The sequence below is a fragment of the Bidens hawaiensis genome, unplaced genomic scaffold, assembly GCF_021521415.1.
Source record: "Bidens hawaiensis isolate Kalapana, Puna unplaced genomic scaffold, B.hawaiensis_p1.1 tig00024820_1, whole genome shotgun sequence".
Classification (NCBI taxonomy): Eukaryota; Viridiplantae; Streptophyta; class Magnoliopsida; order Asterales; family Asteraceae; genus Bidens; species Bidens hawaiensis.
The window spans coordinates 57,705-79,093 of record NW_027493931.1 but is presented as its reverse complement, the minus strand read 5'-3'; the positions used below and the strand labels follow the sequence as shown (position 1 = coordinate 79,093).

At 35.2% G+C, this 21,389-nt stretch overlaps 1 protein-coding gene and 2 pseudogenes across 3 annotated transcripts; 1 reads left to right on the top strand and 2 right to left on the bottom strand.

The window, feature by feature from the left end:
- Nucleotides 1-12,147: 12,147 nt before the first annotated feature.
- LOC143570061 (uncharacterized) lies at nucleotides 12,148-15,841 on the bottom strand (annotated as a pseudogene). The gene is made up of 2 exons (XR_013141853.1): nucleotides 13,080-15,841; nucleotides 12,148-12,497 (listed from the first exon to the last, which is right to left on the bottom strand). The product of XR_013141853.1 is annotated as an uncharacterized LOC143570061 (transcript).
- Nucleotides 15,842-16,207: 366 nt separating this feature from the next.
- LOC143570071 (uncharacterized) lies at nucleotides 16,208-17,750 on the bottom strand. The gene is made up of 7 exons (XM_077055821.1): nucleotides 17,670-17,750; nucleotides 17,358-17,579; nucleotides 17,159-17,275; nucleotides 16,946-17,089; nucleotides 16,767-16,868; nucleotides 16,618-16,686; nucleotides 16,208-16,508 (listed from the first exon to the last, which is right to left on the bottom strand). Exons 1-7 carry the CDS (start codon nucleotides 17,748-17,750, stop codon nucleotides 16,290-16,292), a joined length of 954 nt encoding a protein of 317 aa, XP_076911936.1. The 3' UTR covers nucleotides 16,208-16,289.
- A 407-nt stretch (nucleotides 17,751-18,157) lies between these two features.
- On the top strand, nucleotides 18,158-21,343 carry LOC143570065 (sedoheptulose-1,7-bisphosphatase, chloroplastic-like; annotated as a pseudogene). Its single transcript, XR_013141854.1, has 8 exons — nucleotides 18,158-18,306; nucleotides 19,324-19,443; nucleotides 19,535-19,720; nucleotides 19,807-19,888; nucleotides 20,192-20,413; nucleotides 20,691-20,790; nucleotides 20,894-20,965; nucleotides 21,063-21,343. The product of XR_013141854.1 is annotated as a sedoheptulose-1,7-bisphosphatase, chloroplastic-like (transcript).
- Nucleotides 21,344-21,389: the final 46 nt, after the last annotated feature.

Here is a 21,389-nt window from a genome sequence, read left to right as displayed (position 1 = left end):
AGTGCATTTTTTATTATTCTCGAATCTGATGCAGTCCCCTCCCAACCAGTCAAAACATATGTAAATTTCAAGTCAAATGTGCAAGCCTCTAATACATTTATTGTTGGTTATCCTTTACGACCACGATATCTGGCAGCATCTTTGTTTGGTACTTTGACACGGACATGTGTTCCATCAATTGCCCCTATGCAATCCTTGAAAAAAGGATAAAATCTCTTTTTCTCTTGAATTTCTTTCGGGACAATATCACCTTTAGGTTGTTGAATATAATGACTTTCTAACGATATAATGGCTCTCAGAACTCTATGGAAACACCGACTGGTTGTTGATCTAGAACGACGGTATATCCAAGAGGCTAACCTATTTCTCATTTCATTACCTACAATATGTAAAAATCTTGCAACTTGCTCTTCAACGGACATTCGTTGAGTAGGTTGGAGACCAGCATTATGCTTTAAGATATTGCACAATGTCATATAAGCTCTCTCACTCATACGAATAAGTTGACGACACTTACCGCTGTTTGAAAGGTCATGTAACATCTCTTCTCGTACATACCGCCGTTGTAAAACTACATCTCTAGTAGGTATATTAGCATTTTTTTTGATAGACAATCTATGTCGTGTAATGAAAGCTACTAATAAGCAGATTAGACTAGCTGCTTGCAATTGTCTAGCTCGCACAACATGAATAATATGAAGTATTTGATCACAAAGTGTTTGATCGTCCATAGCGAAGTGCCAAAATTCACTTTAAAAAACAAAAACGAAATATCTATGAATATTTAAAGACGCTTAATTATTACGAGTAAAGTCCAAAGTAACTAACAAAAAAAATAACCAAGCTAGATTTCTATGAATAGAAAACGAAAATCCTAGCACTATCAAATTCATAATACAACTATTTATATTATACATTTTTTGTTATTTTTGGTACCATATATTTCCGGATTTCGGTATCGGGATTTTCGAGATTGGTACCGGTACCATCCCGAGATTATCCCTACTATGAATACCATATTAATCAAACTATGGGTTAGATAATAAAAATTGCCCCTCCTAAATTGTGGTGGCCTCAAGCTTCTACTATACATGTCCATATCTATATCATCTAATCTAAAACAATGAATAATTGAAGTGCCAAAAAAAAAAAGAAATCAAAACTTTTACGATGTGCCAACAACACAAAAGAAGAAATCAAAAACTTTACTAACCTGATTGGTAGTTGAGCCAACTACCAACAAAGTTACGCAGGTACCAACAAAAGAGAAAACTGATTGGAATGATATTAGAACGTGAGTTTATGTTTAAAAAGAATAGATAAGATAAGGTTAATTTAGGAATTCAAATATAGTTAAAATTAAACACGTTCATTTTCTCCTCAAATCTCTCCAATTTGGGAGGATGAGTATAGGATCAAGGGTATGTTTGGCAAAACTAGCTGTAAGCCGAAAGCCGGTAGCTGGTGGCTAGAAGCTGGAAGCTGGTATCGGTTAGCTATAGCTTTTTAGATATATTTAGGTGTTTGGCAGAGTAGCTGGAGCTTTTTAAATATATTTAGGTATTTGACAGAGCAGCTGGAGCTTTTTAAATATATTTAGGTATTTGACAGAGTAGCTGGAGCTTTTAATAAAACTAATTGGATGCCAGCGCGGTGCGGCGGAGTGCGCGCGCAACCTGAGACCAACCGCATAATAAGTATCGGTACGTGATTCACTTGATATTAGTGCACGCATAACCCGAATGCAGACGTGTACTTCGTGCAAAGGCAGCAAGCGTGTAATCGTGGTGAAAATCAAGAAACAAAGCTAAAATATACAGTAATTTCAAATAAATAGTTTCTTAAACCAACCTCTTTTGATTTGAAACCCTTTCCGACCCGACACCGTTTTAATTTGAAACATGTTCTGACCTGGCCCCTTTCGACCCAAAACCGTACCGACACGAACCGAACTAAATTAACCCTTTTTTATTGACTCGTTCCGACTTCAATTTGGTCTTACACATGACTTGAGTTCGTCTGACTCGACTTGTTGCCAATCATAACCGGTAACAATATCATACTCAAATTAAAGAGAATAAAATGCTCTTTTTTATGATGTAATGTGTTTTAAAAAATATTAACGTGTGAAAAAGTTATGGACTTTTAAAGAGTCATGTGGTAGTTAGTTTTGAATAAGGGTAAAATATGTAACTATTATATAAATTAACAAAAGTTGATGAAAGTTCAAGTACCAAAATTGTAAATTCAATTGTAAAAACTTGTAGCTTTTTCTTAAACGCTAGTAGTAGTAGCGTTTAGAAAAAAAGCTTTTTCTCATAATATAAAAGCTTCAAGCCCATTGAACCAAACAAGGTTTTTTGTTAGATAGGAGCTTTTTCTTAAAAGCTTGAAGCCCCTAAAAGCTCCTAAAAACTTATTGCTAAACATACCCCAAATTTTCTAGCCTTTTCCCTCCCCTCTCTCCCTTTCTTTCCTTAACAAATCTCTGGAACATGACTTTTTTACATTTTCCTCTCATTCCTTCCCCGCCCTTCGTTAGGGCTCCTCAATGCTATTAATAACTAGTTGTTTCACCCCCGCGGGGTGGGGGGGGGGGGGGGTTGAAACCCTAACCGAAAACTAACAACGTTCAAACATTACCACTAATGCCCGGGCTTCACAATTGTACCTAGGATTTGTAATATGTAGCATTTGAAACACACAAAGGAATAAAAATTAAACTGTAGCTATATTCATATTCAGGTACAGGTGTATATAGCTTACTTTATCAAGTGCTGAAAAAACCAACTTTATCATTTTTTTCTTGGAAATACATATATAGTTATATACCATGTCCCTTTTTAGTGTACACCCGGATAAACAATTCAAGCTTGTACATGGTGAAGACGTCAACAAACTACTTTATTTTTGGTTGAATACAAAAGTTGCCTAACTATATTTATGTGTATGTAATAAAATGTAGTCATTTATGTAAAGAGATTAAATTTTTATAAGATAAACAGTAAATTGAAACAAAATTCTTCATGTATATGTAGTGAAAATAGTACCTCGAGCAAACATTGTTTCTTGTTGGCTATTTAAGCTGCAAGTTTTCCTTGTGATTGGTCTATGAACATTAAAATTAGTACTTTGGGGGTCATTGTTTTCATAAAAATATACAACTTTTGATACATATAAACTACTGTTGAGAGTGTTAAAGAAGACGCACCTTGAGAAAAAACATGAGCCTAAGTAGGTTGCCACATCTAGCAACAACATATGAACCTGCAACATGAATGCAAGAAAGTGTGTAAGATGGATTGGTCAATCTAACAGTTAAAAGCTAAGTACCAAACATTAACTATATATGTTGAAGGAAAAAATAACAGATCGCAAAACGATAGACTTGAATCCATATAAAACCATTTCATCATGTAACTTTATCAAACACTTGGTGGGCACCAAATAAGCAAAACCATAAAAAACTAAATAAACTAAGCTAACGCAAAAAGATCTACTAATGTGAAAAACAAAATGACACCAACAAAACACACATTAACTGAACCTAAAATAACATGTGAATGCACAGCAGACTTGAATTCATGAGTAATGTGATTTCATCAAGCACACACAATCATATGCATAGCAAGATTTAAGCAAATTCGTATGTACAATTAGGCATAAAACTATCAAAGCTGCCAAGATACACAAATTACCTAAGATTGGGGCAAGGGCAGTCTCCTCTACCACCGCCAAGCTTTGGTAAAGCAACATGCGTCACAAATAACGATGTACAACTTTAACTTCATTTTGTACAACTTTGAATGCACCATTTCTCCCGTTTTTGTATATATGCTAGTTTTTTACCACCCGCGTTGTGGGGGGGAAGGGGGTGTAAGGCCATAAAATAGGCGCATATTTTGACCCAAAAACCCTGGAAACACTGACACGTAATAAACTACGCAAACTTTTGATCAAATAGGCTGCTAACGTGAACCAGTTTGGAACACTAAGGTTTAGAATGCGACATGGTTGCCTTAAACTAATCCCATTTTAAGAAGTAACCACTTGCAAACAACAAAATGGGACTTGTTAGTTTGAACTATTTTTCGGTTTGTGATTTGTAATACATAACTCTAACCAGAGAAAACTCAAACCAAAGAATAAAGTAAGGCAAATAAATCTACACAATTAATTGACAAAAAGCACACTTCACGATTGGATTTCATTGGATTTCAGCCTTCACAAAACTTTCATTGGATTTCAGCCAACTTCACAAAACTGAAATGTATTGTTTGTTATTTTACGAAGCATAAATATAAAAAAGAATTGATTTTGGTAACTCATTCTTTCAACTAAGTTATGGTTATCGGTTTGTTGCCCATGACGTTCCCTCGCATGAAGATAAATCCGTTTTTCATGCAACTTAGGCTTCAAACTTTCATTGGAAACGCTACTCCTAGCCTCAGCTAGTTTGATTATAAGAGTCCTTTTTACAAGATCCAAAACACCAAATGAAAGGGAAACATACCAAAAGAACAAGTTATAGAAGAATCATGGTGATATTCATAACACAAAAGCAACAAACTGCTATATTCATAATACAAACTATGGGCTTTTCTTTTATTAATGTATTAACTATAACATAGTTTTAGCTTATAGAAACTTACTTATGAAGTGTGCATATAGCTAACATGAGATCCTTCTGCAATAGGATGTATGTTCTTCCAAAATATTTCATTTGGAAGAGTGTAAGGAAACTAAACAATTATTTTATTAAAGTGAAACAAAGAAATGGTGCAAATTTGGGCAGCATTTGTTCATCTTTAACAGTGATAAATATGCAAATAGATTTTCACAGGCCAATCTTCAAAGTCCTATTTCCAATAAATATCGAACTTATGGTAGAAACTTACTCGATAATTTGTCAAACTATTTAAAAAAATGTTATAGTAATGAAAAAAATTTAGGGATGTCGTAAAGTTCCCACAACATATAAATCAAATCAAAGGTTAAAGCTTAGAAAGTAGTTGATTACCTCAAAAAGTGTAGAGTACGCTCGATTCAGAATAGATGACTCTGAATCGACTTCATCTTCTCCCTCTGAATCGATTTCGTCTTCAATTTTTTTCGTTGTTTTCTTTCACACGCCTGTGAATTAAATCCGCCTCTCGCAGCACAAAACTGTTTTAGGATTTCAGGATTTGACTTATGTTAGTGCGGGAAAATCATACAATCTTCTGTATGTCAAGAGACGGAACCGCAAAATGCAAAGTTAAAAATCTTTACCTTCAAGTTTCGCTTTTGCCCCACTTTTCTCAGTTGTCTGCACATAAATTCAACTCAAACGTTAGTTAACAAAAACATTGTGAAGCAATGTAAATACAAATTACATGAAGACAATCACACATATATTAACTAAAATTGTAGTTTAATCCAGTAATGTTTAAACTTTCATCATGATACCAAAGAATCTTGACTGCAGGTGTGATGCTGGATAGAAAGAGAGACATTATATGTCAACAACAATAACAAAAAAAATGTTATAAAAATATCATTATAAAAAGTTGCTCCTCAAGTCAGTCCCCATATCTAACTACATTAAAAGACACCAAAACACAAAAAATGCGAGTAAATCATATCATGAAAGGGACATAATAATCCGAAATTCGCAAATTAATCAATGAATTACATTCACGGCATTATATATCCATGTAGTAATTTGAAACTTGCTTTCATTAATGTTAATTTATTGAGCTCCTGAATGCTATTAATTCTTTAATTCAATTTGCTCTATTAATTCCTTCAATCAATTTAGACTCTTCCATTCTCATTCCTTCTTCAACCCATTGATCATTGTGCAATCAAAAGGCTGAATTAAAAGGTCGGCGGTTTCTCTTCTATGCTATAAGTATGAGATGTTTGCCCTCATAATGCAGGTAAGTGCTCCTCGTATCGTATTGTTATTAAACGTTTTTTGCTTTGATTAATTTCTTCTGTGCAGTATGATACTGCGGATATAGCACGGCTCCTGGAAATTGACATGTTCAACAGAGGCGAAAGCAGCCGGTCGAAGCATGATTTGATTATTATTACTATTGGTTTTTCAGTATAGTATTGGAATATGGAATTTAGGGTTTTAATGTTGAGCCCATAGCCCTGGAATTTAGAAATGTCATCGGCAGGGAGAATATATCAATTCAATTCAATTATACTTTGTTTGTGTTATTATATGATGCAACAATGGTAGATAGGTGTGCAAATTGCGGTTGATTCCGTTCGGTTTAGTTTTTAATTTTAACCATAACTGTTAGCTTTGGTTGTGGGATTTTTTAAGCATAACTAACTATAACTGAACTTAGGTTTCGGTTAATTGGTTATGAAGCTAGGTAATGGTTTGGTTTTGGTTAATTAACCACAAGCCTGGAAATAGAATAGGTGACATCAAACTGCAAATTATATGAAGGTTAATAAGCATGTGTTGATTCTTTTCGGTTCAGTTCGGTTATGGGACGCCTTTAATCAAATAACCTTAGCCATAACTGTTGGTTATTGGTTAATTTGGTTTGGTGTCGGTTAATTTCGGTTTGCGTTTAAGGTTTGCTCGCCCTTAGTTGAAGTGCTCTCAGGCATGCGTATTTGTTACACTGTTTGATCTACATAACTATAATTGATGGATCTAAAACTTGTGTTTTAACTAGAATTTCTGTATGTTTTCTATATTGATGTGGCTGTTGCAAAGCTAATAATACTGTTTCTTGCCAATGTAATGCTATAGTATATTGGATACACAGTGTAGCGAGAATTTAATCAATCACTTACCGGTTGTTGGTGATCATCGGAAGGAAATGCACAACCTTCAAAGTAACTGTACACAATTTCACAATACGTGGGAAATGGGGTTAAACAGTGGTGGTGGAGGGGTGATTATGTCAGGGGGCGATAGCAGCAAGAAGATTTTTGTGTTCGTATGGCTGCGGCTATTGAAAGAGAGGAAAATTGTAGCAAGGAGTGTTTTGATAATAACACAATTGTTTACAAAAATAGAAATCTCAGTATGCCAAAGAGATCCATGTATTCATCTCCTCATACATTTGATATGCCCTTGTTTTTGTGTTCATTTTCATATATTCAAGATTTTAAATATTAATTATTTTCGTATGCCCTTGTCTTTGTGTCCATTTTATATATTCAAGATCACAAATGTTTAATTATAATTTGAATATTTTTGTTTTTGGTTATTATTGCTACACAAGGCAGGTGTATCAGCATTGAGCTAAAGATTTTGTGCCATCAGTTGTCGGTTGTATCAATGGTGTATTCACTTTGTAAGTTTGTTACTGCTTTGTTATGTAGTTTGTTAGTTGGTTTATGTTCCGTGAGTGAGTATTTTTGATCAATCCGTGGGGAAAACATTTTACAGTGACTGCATTACTTCTTTACCTGCATCTGCGCACCAAAACAAAACAATAAAAAAACATGACTATATATTTGTTCTTTTTAGTAAATTCAAATGCTAAGAGACAAAAAACCATCTAAATATGATTCTTTGTTTCTGTTGGTTTTATTAAAGTTCATCAGCAGACTTGGTAAATATTCCCATATACAAACTTATATGTCATTGTGGATGTTATGAAATACTATTGTGCCTGTAGAAACATAATAAACTCATTTTTGTAACATATTTGAACACCTAACCTAAAAAAGTCAAATGGAATTTGGTTTCTTAAAATGACAATTTGACTGGATCAAATTCCATGTTACAATTACTTACGCTTGTAATAAGAAATTTAAATGGTAATTAAATAATCTGAGTTATATTTGACACAATACGGTGCCCTTTAATGGTTGCACCTTGCAAATTAGAAGAATATATGTAATTCACGGACGATAATTACCTATGCACTGAAATATTCTAGAATTGCATCAGTGCTCAAATGAAGGAAGGAAGAGTCAAATATTGTCAATTGTGAGTGTGTTCTAAAAAAACGATACAAATGACTTATTTGTGCCTTCATTTTGCCCATGCATAAAAACAACCATTAACATAAACGAACACAAACAAACATAAAGAAAACAAACAAACTTACAGAGACGAACCAGGTCAAATAGACGATACAAATAAGATTCAGCAAATGAGCTGAAGATGAAGGCAGCACGGTTCCACTCCCACAAAAGGTTTGAAAAACAATCATTTAAGTTATTTTGTAGTTTAATTTATTGGTTAAACTAATACCATATATGATTAGATCTTTGATAGCTTGTGTTTCATCCTGGATTAGATTATATCAGAAGTGTACCTTTTTAATCAGTTTGATGCTATTAGGCAAATCACCGTCACTGGCCTTGTGAATTAGTTTCTCTAATGTGTTTACATGTATAGTTAGTATACATTAAAGCTTGTGAATTCAAGGGTTTTTAACTTTATTTCTTTCTTTTTGTTAATCTCAAATACTACTAGAACATGACATTTCATTCACTAGACACAAAAAATTGGTTTAATTGATGGTGCTTTATGACACTCTCTTTTGTAAATTCTCATCATAATGTTGATTGAAAGTTTTTTTAGGTTGCTTAAACACTGATATAACATCTTTTTTCTGTGTGTGTCTCTATTGTCGTACACATTTTCTTTTACTAATGCACATTCACAACAGAGACAATAGACACACATTGACAATAGTTTAGATGATGGTTATAATTTGTATACCATGACATATTATCGTGAGGGTGGACCATGTGTTTCATATTTGCTTTATAAGTGAGCTCTCTATGATGGTATGTTGTTGTATGCAAATTTTAACCATCATCTAGACTATACTTTAATGGAGAAGAACGACTTCATAGTTTATTCATTGCTTTTCGTAGGTGTGGAGAAAGCAAATGCCCTTGATTATGCCTTTGCACAGAGGTACGGAATGCTTATAGTTATGTTATTGTAGCCATTTATATAATAACTTCACATTGTTTTGTGTTAGTGTAATTCTCAAGTGTTTCTTTTCTTTGTGAGCCCAATAGCAGCTACTCGGTTTCTATTGCCATGACAAGTTCCACATACAAACAAAACAATGCGGTAATTGCATCATTTTAAATTCTTCATGAAACTTTCTGAAATCTTTATTTACTCTTTTTGACTTTTGATTAACTGGATTATGTAGTCATAAATTAGGGTCAAACTTAAGCTGTCATCTTATTCCTTTAGCCAATAATACGGTAGCATTTACTATCACGTGTAGTCTTAAGATTATTGTACCAGCACACACCCTTTGCCTTTAAGTGATTACAAGAGTCTTTTCATTTGGTTATTTAAACTGAAGTAATCACTTTTAACACGCGCACCCAAATGTTAAGCTTTTATATAATGGTTTTCAATGCTTTTCCACGGTGGCGAAACCGGGGCTGGTTGAGAAGGAGGCCAAATCAGAAATGTTGTCGTTTTCTGGCCCTGTTTCAGCCATTTTTTGGTCATTAGTTAAACGTCTTTGACTTATTGATTGTGGTCAACTCCATATTTCGACGGACGCATTCAGTGTTTATTACAATTTGAGGTAACTAAGTCCTTGTTTTTATTATTTCTTGGAAACTAATTTTATAGGTTAAAGTCAATAACCCTATTAACTTTTATGCAAGTTCTTATCTAACACATTTGGATACTTTGATGCAGGCTAAGCCTTACATTATTTCTAAGAAGTGTTAGAAGGTTCGTTTCTTGTGCCTGTTAGGATGACTGCAATAAATCCTGTGCTTTCAGAAGTAATTGATGGCTTGATGCAACTCCATGTTTGTTTATGCAAATTGATGCCATGTATTAAGATGCAGTGTTATGCCACTCCTAGCTCGAACCAAAACGGCCCGTAAAACCCCTAATGTCTTTTTGTTCTTTTACTTTTTAATCTGTTGGCTTGGATCTAATAAAAGTTTCTTTTGTTGCTATAACTGCTATGTAGCCTTTTGTTTTATCTTTATTTATGTATTGAAACTCTTATTATTTAATTTGAAGGGAGATTTAGATTTAATCATTTTTTTTTATTTTAATAAATTTTGATTATTGCCCAATCGTTGACTGATCAATGTTTTTTTATATAAGAATTTAGGTTAATATTGATATATATGTTTCACTGAGTTTAAGTAAAATCATTTTGCCCAAATTAAGCAACATGTTGGTTGAGTTTTTATTTCCAGTTCATTTTCTTCAGCATTTAAAGTATTTAAAGGAAGCCTGCAGTTTTAGCAATTGGCTTGTGAAACTGTTACAGTTTGAGCCTCAGGTAGCTTTTTCTGGTATTTTATTTTCTTCCAATATCTAGAGGGGAACATGTGAAATGGTTTAAGGACCTTTTTATTATTATAAATGGTTGTAACTTTGAATATTTGACCATGAAATTTCACACGTTATAGTTAGGTGATGAACTTGTTTTCCTGTCCTCAAGTCTTGCGTCTTCTTTGTTATTTCCAACGTCATGTGTCATTAGGCTTTACTTTGTTCAAACTTAAAAAACGCGGGAAGATTTCCTCACCTTACCACTTAAACCATCAACAATGGTCGGATTTTTAAAAACCACTTACGACCAGGTGATGTTTGCCACGGCTGCTACATTACACGGTTTCATTCTGGTCATTTTCAGATTTTGTAATGTGTGTGTTTGGATGAATGCCACGAACAAGAAAATGCGCGGCTTACTTCAAGTTGTAAACTTTTTTTACCTTTTTTTCTTTTAATTTGCAAGTTCTTATAAGTTAAAAAATTGTGAACTTTTTAAAGTCATACACTTGGTATTAATATTTGTCCTTACTTTTTTTGATCTTATATACTTGAACCAATCAATCTTCATTTAATATATACATAACAAATTGAATCTAACATCAGTTGGCATGCTCTCCATATTTATATCTATTATCTATATCTTTTAACTCAGTTGTTTTTTTTAAACTATTATTTTATATTTGTAACTAACAGGATGGCTATATATAAGCCCTGATATAAATTATCAAGTTTTAATGATAATTTTAATGATATTTAACTTGAGAAAGGAAAAATAGAGGGCTCAAGTTGGGTCAAGTGGTTTTCTTATTAGGGATCAGCTTGGTACCGTACCGATACTGAAAATCCCGATCCCGAAAATCACAAATTTTTGGTACCGGTACCGAAATTTTTGGTTCGGTACCGGTATGGTACATGGACGGCACCGGTATTTAAGGTAAAATTCGGGAAATACGGTACCGTACCGTATCGGTACCGGTACCATACCGGTCCCGAAAACTAAAAACCTTGGTACCAATTCGGTACCAACGGTACCAAATCGGTACCAATTTCAGTACCGGTACCATACCGATTTTTGCTCATCCCTATTTCTCACTGATAGTTGGGTTTCGTCTTGAGGGTGGAATTGAGATGATTGGATGGGTCAGAGGCCCATCAATATTAGCCGTTAAAAAATGATAAAGATAATGTAGTTATATATTATATTTATATACATAATAACCATATATAGAGTACTTCATTAGATAGATCTCCCAACTTTAACCTCGACTTTATTCGAACTTTTAGCATACCAATATAGAGTTGTTTACGAGGTACAAAGCGTTAGTTTTTTTCAGATTGATGCAGTCTGCGAATGATACATTATTCTTTTCTACGGTTTTAATTGGGTCAACCTGAGTTGACTCGATACGCGTCTTTGTGTGCGTCTGTTTTTTAATCTTTAATTTATTAATTTTTAGCTAATGCTATATAAATTTTGTATTTTTTGTATCTTAAACTGTATCGAGTATAAATTTTGCTATAGCAAATATCGGTACCATAATGACCGGTGAAGAAGAGTTATGTTATCGCGGGAGTGTGGTTGATATAATGAATGAGGGATGTAGCGACACGAAATCCAACATCAATTGGGACACCCGACGCAACGCGCGGGCACTACTGCTAGTATATATTAAATGTCAATTTGAGCAAAACATTGTTTATAAACATTATTTAAGAAAACACGTACAAAAAAGAACAATCGGATATTATGAGCCAATATAAGAAACAAATATTGAAAAAATTACTTAAAACTATCGTTGGGATGAGAGAGGCCCGAACTCAGGATCACTCTTATGCTATGAGACCTACGCGCTAGCCAACTGCGCCACCATCTCTCGATGTTTCAAATCCGTTTTATCGTTTTAAAGCATTTCAATTACTCGATGAAGCTCATGGACCATGCTACTAGTATTCATCCTCTCTTTGGGAGACTCCATGGAGCAAGCCAACCCAATTCTTGCTAATGAAACCATGCACTCTTCCAATCTCTTCAACTTAGTAGCTTCCGTATGATCTTCATCGATACACAAAAGGTCCGGTTCAATGACTTCCATGACATGATCAGGCAATGCTATCTTCACATAGTCATGGAGGTTCAATCCTTCTTGGAAAACCAGATCCGTTGGTCTCCTTCCGGTTATCATCTCTAACAACAAAATCCCAAAACTGTAGATGTCCCCTTCTTTTGTCATCCCATTTCCAACACCATACTCTACAATTTTATGAAATTATTAGTGTCACAAAACTATTCGCAAAAAACATACTTTTGAAGTTCTAGTTACTAGTAGGGTGTGCCGAAAGCCTGAAAACCGATTAAATTATAACCAAATTAACCGATGAAACCAAACTGTACCAAAAAAATTGATGAATCTGTTTAAAAATCGACAATAGTGGGTCAGTTATGGTTAACATGGTTTCCACATCCACCAAACCCGAACCAAACCTATTATATATATTATTTTTAATGGTGTACATTATATGTATATTTTTAATGCTATGTAACACACTAATGTATACAGCCTTAAAAAAATGCACTAATATATACAAATGTGTAATAACAACACATTCCATGGTCAAAAGCCCAAACTTTCATCCCCAATAATGCACAGTTATATTGTTTTAAGCTATTTTTAGCTATGCCCCAAATTCACTTTTAACCAACCTATAACATTTAAAACCGATAACCAAACCACCATAACCGATCATGGTTATGGCTATCCATTAACTGGCATCTTGGATATGGTTATGTTTTTTAGACCAAACCAACCCATGCATACCCCTAGTTATGAGTTACCTGGAGCTGCATATCCAGCTGTCCCTCTTATTCCAATTGAGCTGCTTTTGTGTGGTTTTAATGGAAGAAACTTTGCTAGCCCAAAATCACCAATGCGTGCAACCATGTCACTGTCTAGTAAAATGTTGCTCGGTTTCAAATCGCAGTGAATTATGGATACCTCACAGTCTTGGTGGAGGTAGTGAATGGCATGAGCCACATTTGTTGCAATTGTTACTCGTTGGCGAAGGCTTAATCTTCTTGGAGTTTCTTGTTCTGAACTTGGATGTAGCCACCTTTCAAGATTCCCATTTGGCATGAACTCGTAAATAAGAGCTTTAAAATCGTTACCTTGATAATCAACGGACGAGCATGAAGTAACGACTTTTACAAGATTTCGGTGTCTAATGTTTTTTAAAGCTTCACATTCTGCTATAAAACTCTTTAAAGCTCCTTGATTTTCAAGCTTTAGAATCTTGATTGCAACCATTGCATCATCTGGTTCAAGGATCCCTTTGTAAACATCACTAAACGTCCCACTACCGATTAGGTTCTGTTGGGAGAACCCATTTGTGGCTTTGAGTATGCTTCCGTAAGACACCCTTGAAAATGGTTGGATGAAAGAAGATCTTGTTGGCAGTGTTAGTGTCTTCCTTCGTTTCCAACAAAACAGCGAACACAACACCGTTGCTATAAGAAGGGACGCGCAAAGCGGAATGACAACAGAAACAACACGCGGCACATGTGAACCTTTTTTTGATCTTGCTGACATGACACACTCGGGGAAGCCAAGTTGAGGAGGGCCTCCACATAGCCTGCCGTTCCCATTAACTGCAAACGCGCTTGTGTTCTTGAAAACACCAGTCAAGGGTACCTGCCCCTCAAGATTGTTAAATGACAAATTCAACAAAGAAAAATTTAGTTGCTCCAAGAACCTTGGAATCTGTCCAGAAAGGTTGTTACTAGAAAGATCAAGGTTTCTAAGACCTCTTAAATCACTCATAGTGGAAGGTATTGGACCATGAAAAGAGTTGGCTTTCATGTCTAGATTCTCAAGGCTTGTGCAGCCTCCAATGGCGTTTGGAATTGCACCAACCAGACGATTATGTGACAAATCAAGCGTTGTCAAGCTTTTGAGTTTTCCTATGTCTTGGGGAAGTGTTCCAACTAACTGATTATGCGAAAGATCTAGAACTGTAGACAGGGATGATAACCGAAACAGTTCTATAGGGAGTGGACCAGTAAGATTGTTTTTAGAAAGGTGCAATGATGTCAATCTCCTGCAGTTACCAAGATTTTGAGGTACTTGTCCTCGTAGTCTGTTAGCTGACAACCACAATTCGTCTAACTGTGACAGGCTTCCTATAAAATCTGGAAAGTTCCCAGTGAAGCGGTTGTTATGTAGGTATAAAAGTTTTAGGCTTTGCAGATTTCCAAGTTCATTAGGGATTATGCCTGTGAACTGATTAATTTGCATTAATAACCGCTCTAACTTCACAAGGTTCCCGATCCCAGAAGGCAAAGTGCCATATATAAAGTTTCCTGCAAAAGAAAGAGTTGTAACTTGAGATGAGAGATTGCCTACAGAACTAGGAAGAACTCCTCTTAATTTGTTATCATGAACAAGCAACATTTCAAGATTGCTACAATTGATCATGGAATCAATGAAGTTCAAGTCATCTGGTTGTGAATGTGAACTACCTAAATTATTTTGATCTAGCCCAAGAAGCCAAAGATTTGGCATCTGACTGAAATTTATGTTAACTTTCCCGGTGAAACCGTTTTCAGACAATCCAAGCTTTATCAAGTTCGAACAGTTGGAAAAAGAAAACGGAATGGTTCCTATAAATTTGTTTCCGGCTATCTCAAAAACCTGAACATTAGGTAGCTGCTACCCTATATCCTTTGGTAGTTCACCACTGATTTGATTGTCTGTGAAGCTCATAACTATCAATGATGTTAAATTGTATAAGGATGGAGGGATCTCACCATAAAGTTGGTTATTTCCAAAACCAACTTGCTTCAAGTTGTGTAATTGACCTAAAGCGTGTGGAATGCGTCCGCCAAGATGATTGTATGCAGCCGATATGGCTACAAGAGAAGTGAGGTTTGCCAAGAAAGACGGTATACCTCCTGTTAAATCATTATTATGAAAGGTTATGATCATGAGATTCATCAGAGAACTAAGCTGGTTTGGGAGCTTTCCAACTAGTTTATTGCGAGACAGCCTAAGATCTTCAAGTCTGGTGCAGTTTGATAAACTGGCTGGAACTTCACCTTCAAAAGAATTGTTCATGAGAATTAGCTTCTGCAACCTAAATAAGTTACCTATTTGAGGTGGGATTACACCTTCAAAGGTGTTGTTTTCAAGACTAATTACTCTTAGAAAACTCAAGTTTCCGATATGAGGAGACAAGGAACCAACTATGCCTCTAGATCCAAGGTCCAGTTCGGTGACCCTGGGATGCCGACGACCACATGCAACACCTTTCCATTGGCAGAAATGGAGGGAGGTGTTCCATGAGTCAAGAACATGTTGCGGGTCATGAGAGATGGCTGATTTGATGGCCAGAAGTGCAAGTTGATCGGTATGGTTTGTGGCAAGTGCGACAGAACATAATAGTAGTAGTATGATTGCATGGATGAAAACTGAAAGGTATGCCATGACCAGCAGTCTATCTTGTTTTTGAGTTTTAACACAATTACTCCTTGGGTTTATATAAATAATGTTGGTAATATTTGGCATATAACTTGAAGGGGACTGAAGTGAAGCATGGACCCATTGGATTTATGTTTCATCTTCATAAGTCTTGGTCTTGGTTTTTGGAGTATTTTGTACTTTCATTACATTGAATTCCATTCATAATCGTCACACAATTCGTTACTCTCACGACCGAGATATTCTTGACTGTCAATCCGTTACGCGACTGTAGCTCGCCAGCTTTCTAGGTTCAGCATATATCCAATAAAATTCCACATTTTTTACTTTTTGACTGTAGCAACCACTTGCTTTTCTTCATAATGGTAAACTTTTTAGTTTATAAAACTAAAACTACATTCTAATTCCAATGTATTATTCCAAGTCTGGGAATAAGTTTCTGATAAAGATGGCATTTTCTTCATAATTAAAAAAAATGTATCTCTTGTACTCGAAATAAATGCCACTTAGTGACGCATCTGAAAGTGTCACTAAAAATTAAAAAAGATGCATCTATTGTGAATTAACTTGAATCAAGCACTTCCATTGGCTCTAATACATGCATCCTCTACCAACTGGGCTGCAACTCCAACATAGTTATGTGGAGACAACTTTAAGAGCTCGGTTTTAGCTTCCACCGGTATTTCTAACCCGTTAATGAATTCAGTGATGCTCTCCTTAGTAACCGCTCTTCCTCTCGTAAGTTCCTTCAGTTTCTCATAAGGCTCCTCAACACCATACCTCCTCATCACCTACATTTTACCAAAATCAAATATAAAAAAAATAAAAAAATTGTGACCCTGTTTTGATCCATAAGATTATTCTAATTTGTTTAACACTATAAAAGGGTAATATACATACTCTCTGTATTGGTTCAGCAAGAACCTCCCATGAATTGTCCAAATCCTTGTTTAACGCCGCTTCGTTTACCTAACATGCGCACACACACAAAGTTAATTATTGGTTAATATAGATACAAATGCCTACGAAAAATGAACATATAAATGTACCTGAAGCTTTCCAATTCCTACTAGTGCACTCTTGTAAGCCAAAAGTGAATAGCCCAAACCGACACCAATGTTTCTCAGAACCGTTGAATCAGTCAAGTCACGCTGCGATTATTATACCGATTAACACATAAGCTTTGGGTTCATATAATTATAATTTAAAGGATTAAACGTAATAATACCTGCCAACGCGAAACAGGCAGCTTCATGCTTAAATGGTCTAGAATTGCATTAGCTATCCCAAGATTACCTTCACTGTTTTCAAAGTCAATGGGGTTGACTTTATGAGGCATTGTTGATGATCCAATTTCGCCAGCCTTAGTTACCTATACACAACACAAGTATTTAAATGCCAAGATCAAACAGTAATTGTTAAGAATTATTTACTAAGTTACCTGCTTGAAGTAGCCCACGGAGATATAGCCCCATATATCTTTATCAAAATCGAGTAAGATGTTATTAAACCGAATGAACGAATGAAAAAGTTTAGCCATATAGTCATGAGATTCAATCTGCATCAGCAATATCATTCTTTACATACATGTTTTAATATGACATTTATATATAACAAAAAATTTATAAACAAACGCATGCCTGTGTCACGTGTGGATTAAAGCTTAATCCAAGAGAATTTACAAACTGATTTGCAATATGTGGCCAATCTACATCAGGATATGCGACAGCATGTGCATTATAGTTACCAACGGCACCTGCAAATTTTCCCAATATCTCTACTTGTGAAATGCCCCGCCTTTCTCGGTTTAACCTCTCAGCAAATATTAGCATTTCTTTTCCCAAAGTTGTAGGTGAGGCTGGCTGCATATAACAATAACGAATTAAATAAGTTACATGTTCAAATATATAAATGCTATAAACTAAAGAAAAATTTTGGTTTTAATTCATTACTTGTCCATGAGTCCGAGAAAGCATAGGAACGTGAGCGTTAGCTTTCGCCATAGAATATATTGCCTTTATTAAATCATCCATTTCTTTTCACAGAAGTAAATAAGTATAAATTAAATTTACCCGACCTATTTTTTGACCCAAATTACTTCAACCCGATCAATTTTCAACCTGTTTTAAAAAAATTTTGAATCCGTCAAGAAGCCAGAATAAAAATATAACTACTTAGTCTATTTCCATGAATTTGTATTAAACATTATCACTCGTATAATTCATGAGAACACCACATGCATGAACACCACATAATTCTCAAAAAGATGAGTAATAAACCTCACCCCACACTTTCCATCAACACCATATCTATCCACTCCCTCACTGCCACGTGTCATTCCATCGTTCCCTGCTTTATCTGTTGAAGAACTAATTCCTCAAAACAAAACAACTAAAAACCTCTAACTCAACAACCTCTTGCTACTGCTTGTTCCTCATCTTTGAAGTTTGAACCTTAATAAACCAGACAATAAAAATGGAGACAGGAGTAGCGTGCTTTGCACGTGGCACAATCTCACCAAGTGTTGCTTCTCAACATACAACTTCATTTGCTTCTCCTCGTACCATCTCCCCACCATTCACCACCAAGGTATGCATGCTTCATATTTCATTGCTTTTTCTTTTAGAGAAAATGAGCAAAATGTCCGTTTGAACAGCTTTTTCTTTTTCATATATCGTCCACCCTCAATCCCGTTGACATGTACACTTTTTAATCATTAGCTGGTAAGATTTTCAACCAACTAGATTAGATTCTGCCACTTGTCCAAAAAATCTCGTGGGAAGTCAAAAGAAAACCTCGGTGGAAGTTAAAAAAATATTGGCAGAAGATGAAATAAAAGACAAAAAAATCTCGTCGGAAGCCAAAAAATATTTGTTGGAAGACAAGATAAATCTCATTGGGACGCCTAAGAAGGCCCATCGATTCGACTATTTTTTTCAAAAAAAAGCTAGGCGTCTCGGCGAGAAATTGATATGTGGCGTAAGTTATGCAGTCGATATCGCCGATATATCACCGATATACCATTGATATATTGGTTATCGGTCCCTTAGTGAAATATCAGTCAAAATATCGGTTAGAATTTCGGCACCGATAATATAGCGATATTGACCGATATTGGACAATATTTGACCGATATTCCCGATATCAATGTTTTAAGTCTTAATTATCAACTTTTAGTGTTTAATGCTAGTTTTTTAAGTCTTAATTAGTTCTTACTTGCTATGATTGCTAGTGTTTTGCAAGTTGAAAAGGGTTAATCTGTTAATGGTAGGAGACTATACTGAGTTATTAGTGTTAAATTGCTATATATATATATATATGAATTTTACATGATATTAAAATTACCGATATCCCACCGATATCTCACTGCGATAACCGATATCTGATATTTTTCCGCATTAACTGCCCGCATAACCTGGTTGGTTGAAAAATCTAGTCGGGTGATGATTATTAAGTAGGCGACTTGACTGGATATGGGACGGTCATTTTTGGACAACCCCGTTTAAAAATGGACAAAATATTTATTTTGAAGGGCAATTTGATCATTTTCCCTTTCTTTTATCTTGTACTATGAATCATGACTTTAATACTTTTTGATGATATCAGAATTTGAAGTCGAGTTCCTTTTTCGGAGAGTCCTTAGGAGTAATGCCTAGATCATCCATCAAGGTTTCAAAGACACAAAACTCCTCATTCGTAACCAAATGCGAAATCGGTGAAAGTTTGGTGAGTTAACCACGATCCTACGGGTATAAATTTGTCATTAAAGTTCAAATTAATTGTTATTAATATTAGCAATGTTGTGATATATGTACAGGAAGACTTTCTATCAAAGGCAACCCCTGACAAGGGTCTGATCAGAGTGTTGATAAGCATGAGTGAAGCGATTAGGACCATCGCGTTTAAAGTCCGGACTGCATCTTGTGGTGGCACCGCGTGTATCAACTCGTTTGGTGATGAACAGCTCGCGGTCGATGTGCTCGCAGACAAGCTTTTGTTTGATGTTAGTTTCATATGTTTGTACTTTTGTTCATGTACTTTCTTGTCATAAATATGAAATAACATAACTTGTTGTAAACTGTTTTCTAGGCATTGAGTCACTCGCATTTCTGTAAATATGCTTGCTCGGAAGAAGTTCCCGAGCTTCAAGACATGGGTGGTCCGGTCGAAGGTTAAAATCTTACAGTTTAGTATTTTATATGTTACTAGGCTAGAAAACTCGTGTATTACGTACAGGTTAAATAAAGAAAATATTAAATTAAATATTTAATAGTTGCCAATAAAGATTTAATTAAGGAGGAAGGGGGGGGGGGGTTTCGAAAAACAAACTTATTTATTAGGTGAAAAAAAAGAAGCGGGAAAATTAAACGAGGGCTCATAGAATTGTCAAATTGTGACAAGTGGCGCACTCGGTTAATTATGTATTATATATAGATATATAATATTGGAGACACTTATATTTTTATCTTGACAGGTGGATTTAGTGTTGCGTTTGATCCCCTTGACGGGTCTAGCATTGTTGACACCAACTTCACAGTTGGTACCATTTTTGGTGTGTGGCCGGGAGATAAGCTAACCGGGGTGACCGGGAGGGACCAAGTGGCTGCAGCCATGGGAATTTACGGACCTCGAACCACTTATGTTATAGCACTCAAGGGTTTCCCTGGAACCCATGAGTTTCTACTTCTTGACGAAGGTAAAAGAATTATTCTTTATCAAAAACTTATGATAAGCGTACCTACTAAAAGAAATATGAGATTGCAACGAAAAAGATAATGATAAAGCTAACTAGCTAATGATAATGATAAAACGTTAAAGAAATCTTTTCTAATATTCAAACTAGGGATATAATAATGACTAGCAAACAAACTTAAAAAGATAAATAATAAATCAAATAATAATAAGTACAATAGATAATAAACTCGATCGGCTAACACGTACAAACATTTATCGACTTTTATGTTGATGGTCAGGGAAATGGCAGCATGTGAAAGAAACAAAGAAATTGGTGAAGGGAAAATGTTTTCTCCTGGAAATTTGAGAGCCACTTTTGATAATCCTGATTATGACAAGGTTTTTTTAAACTTTCATTGTATCATACTACTAAACATATCAAGAAATATTGAAAATTAAATTGTATCATTTTATTTAATAACTTTTATTTGATTGAATACAGCTGATAAATTACTATGTAAAAGAGAAGTACACTTTGCGATACACCGGTGGAATGGTGCCCGATGTTAACCAGGTCGATCTCGCCACTTCGTTTTTCAAAAAAAAATGTACATTTTTTATTCATCCTTTTTTTTTTTGTTATAAAACTTATAATGTTGTTTTTGTTACAGATTATTGTGAAAGAAAAGGGTGTTTTCACAAATGTGATATCACCAACAACAAAGGCGAAACTAAGGCTTCTTTTCGAGGTGGCTCCATTGGGACTATGATTGAGAATGCAGGTGGTTACAGCAGTGATGGGACACGGTCTGTGTTAGATAAGGTTGTTGTGAACCTTGATGACCGGACTCAAGTAGCTTACGGGTCCAAAAATGAGATCATTCGGTTTGAAGAAACGCTATACGGATCATCTAGGCTCGCATCCGGTGTCCCTGTTGGAGCCTCAGCTTAATACAAAGATCATGTATTGTTAAATATTTTAATAATGAGAATTCCAT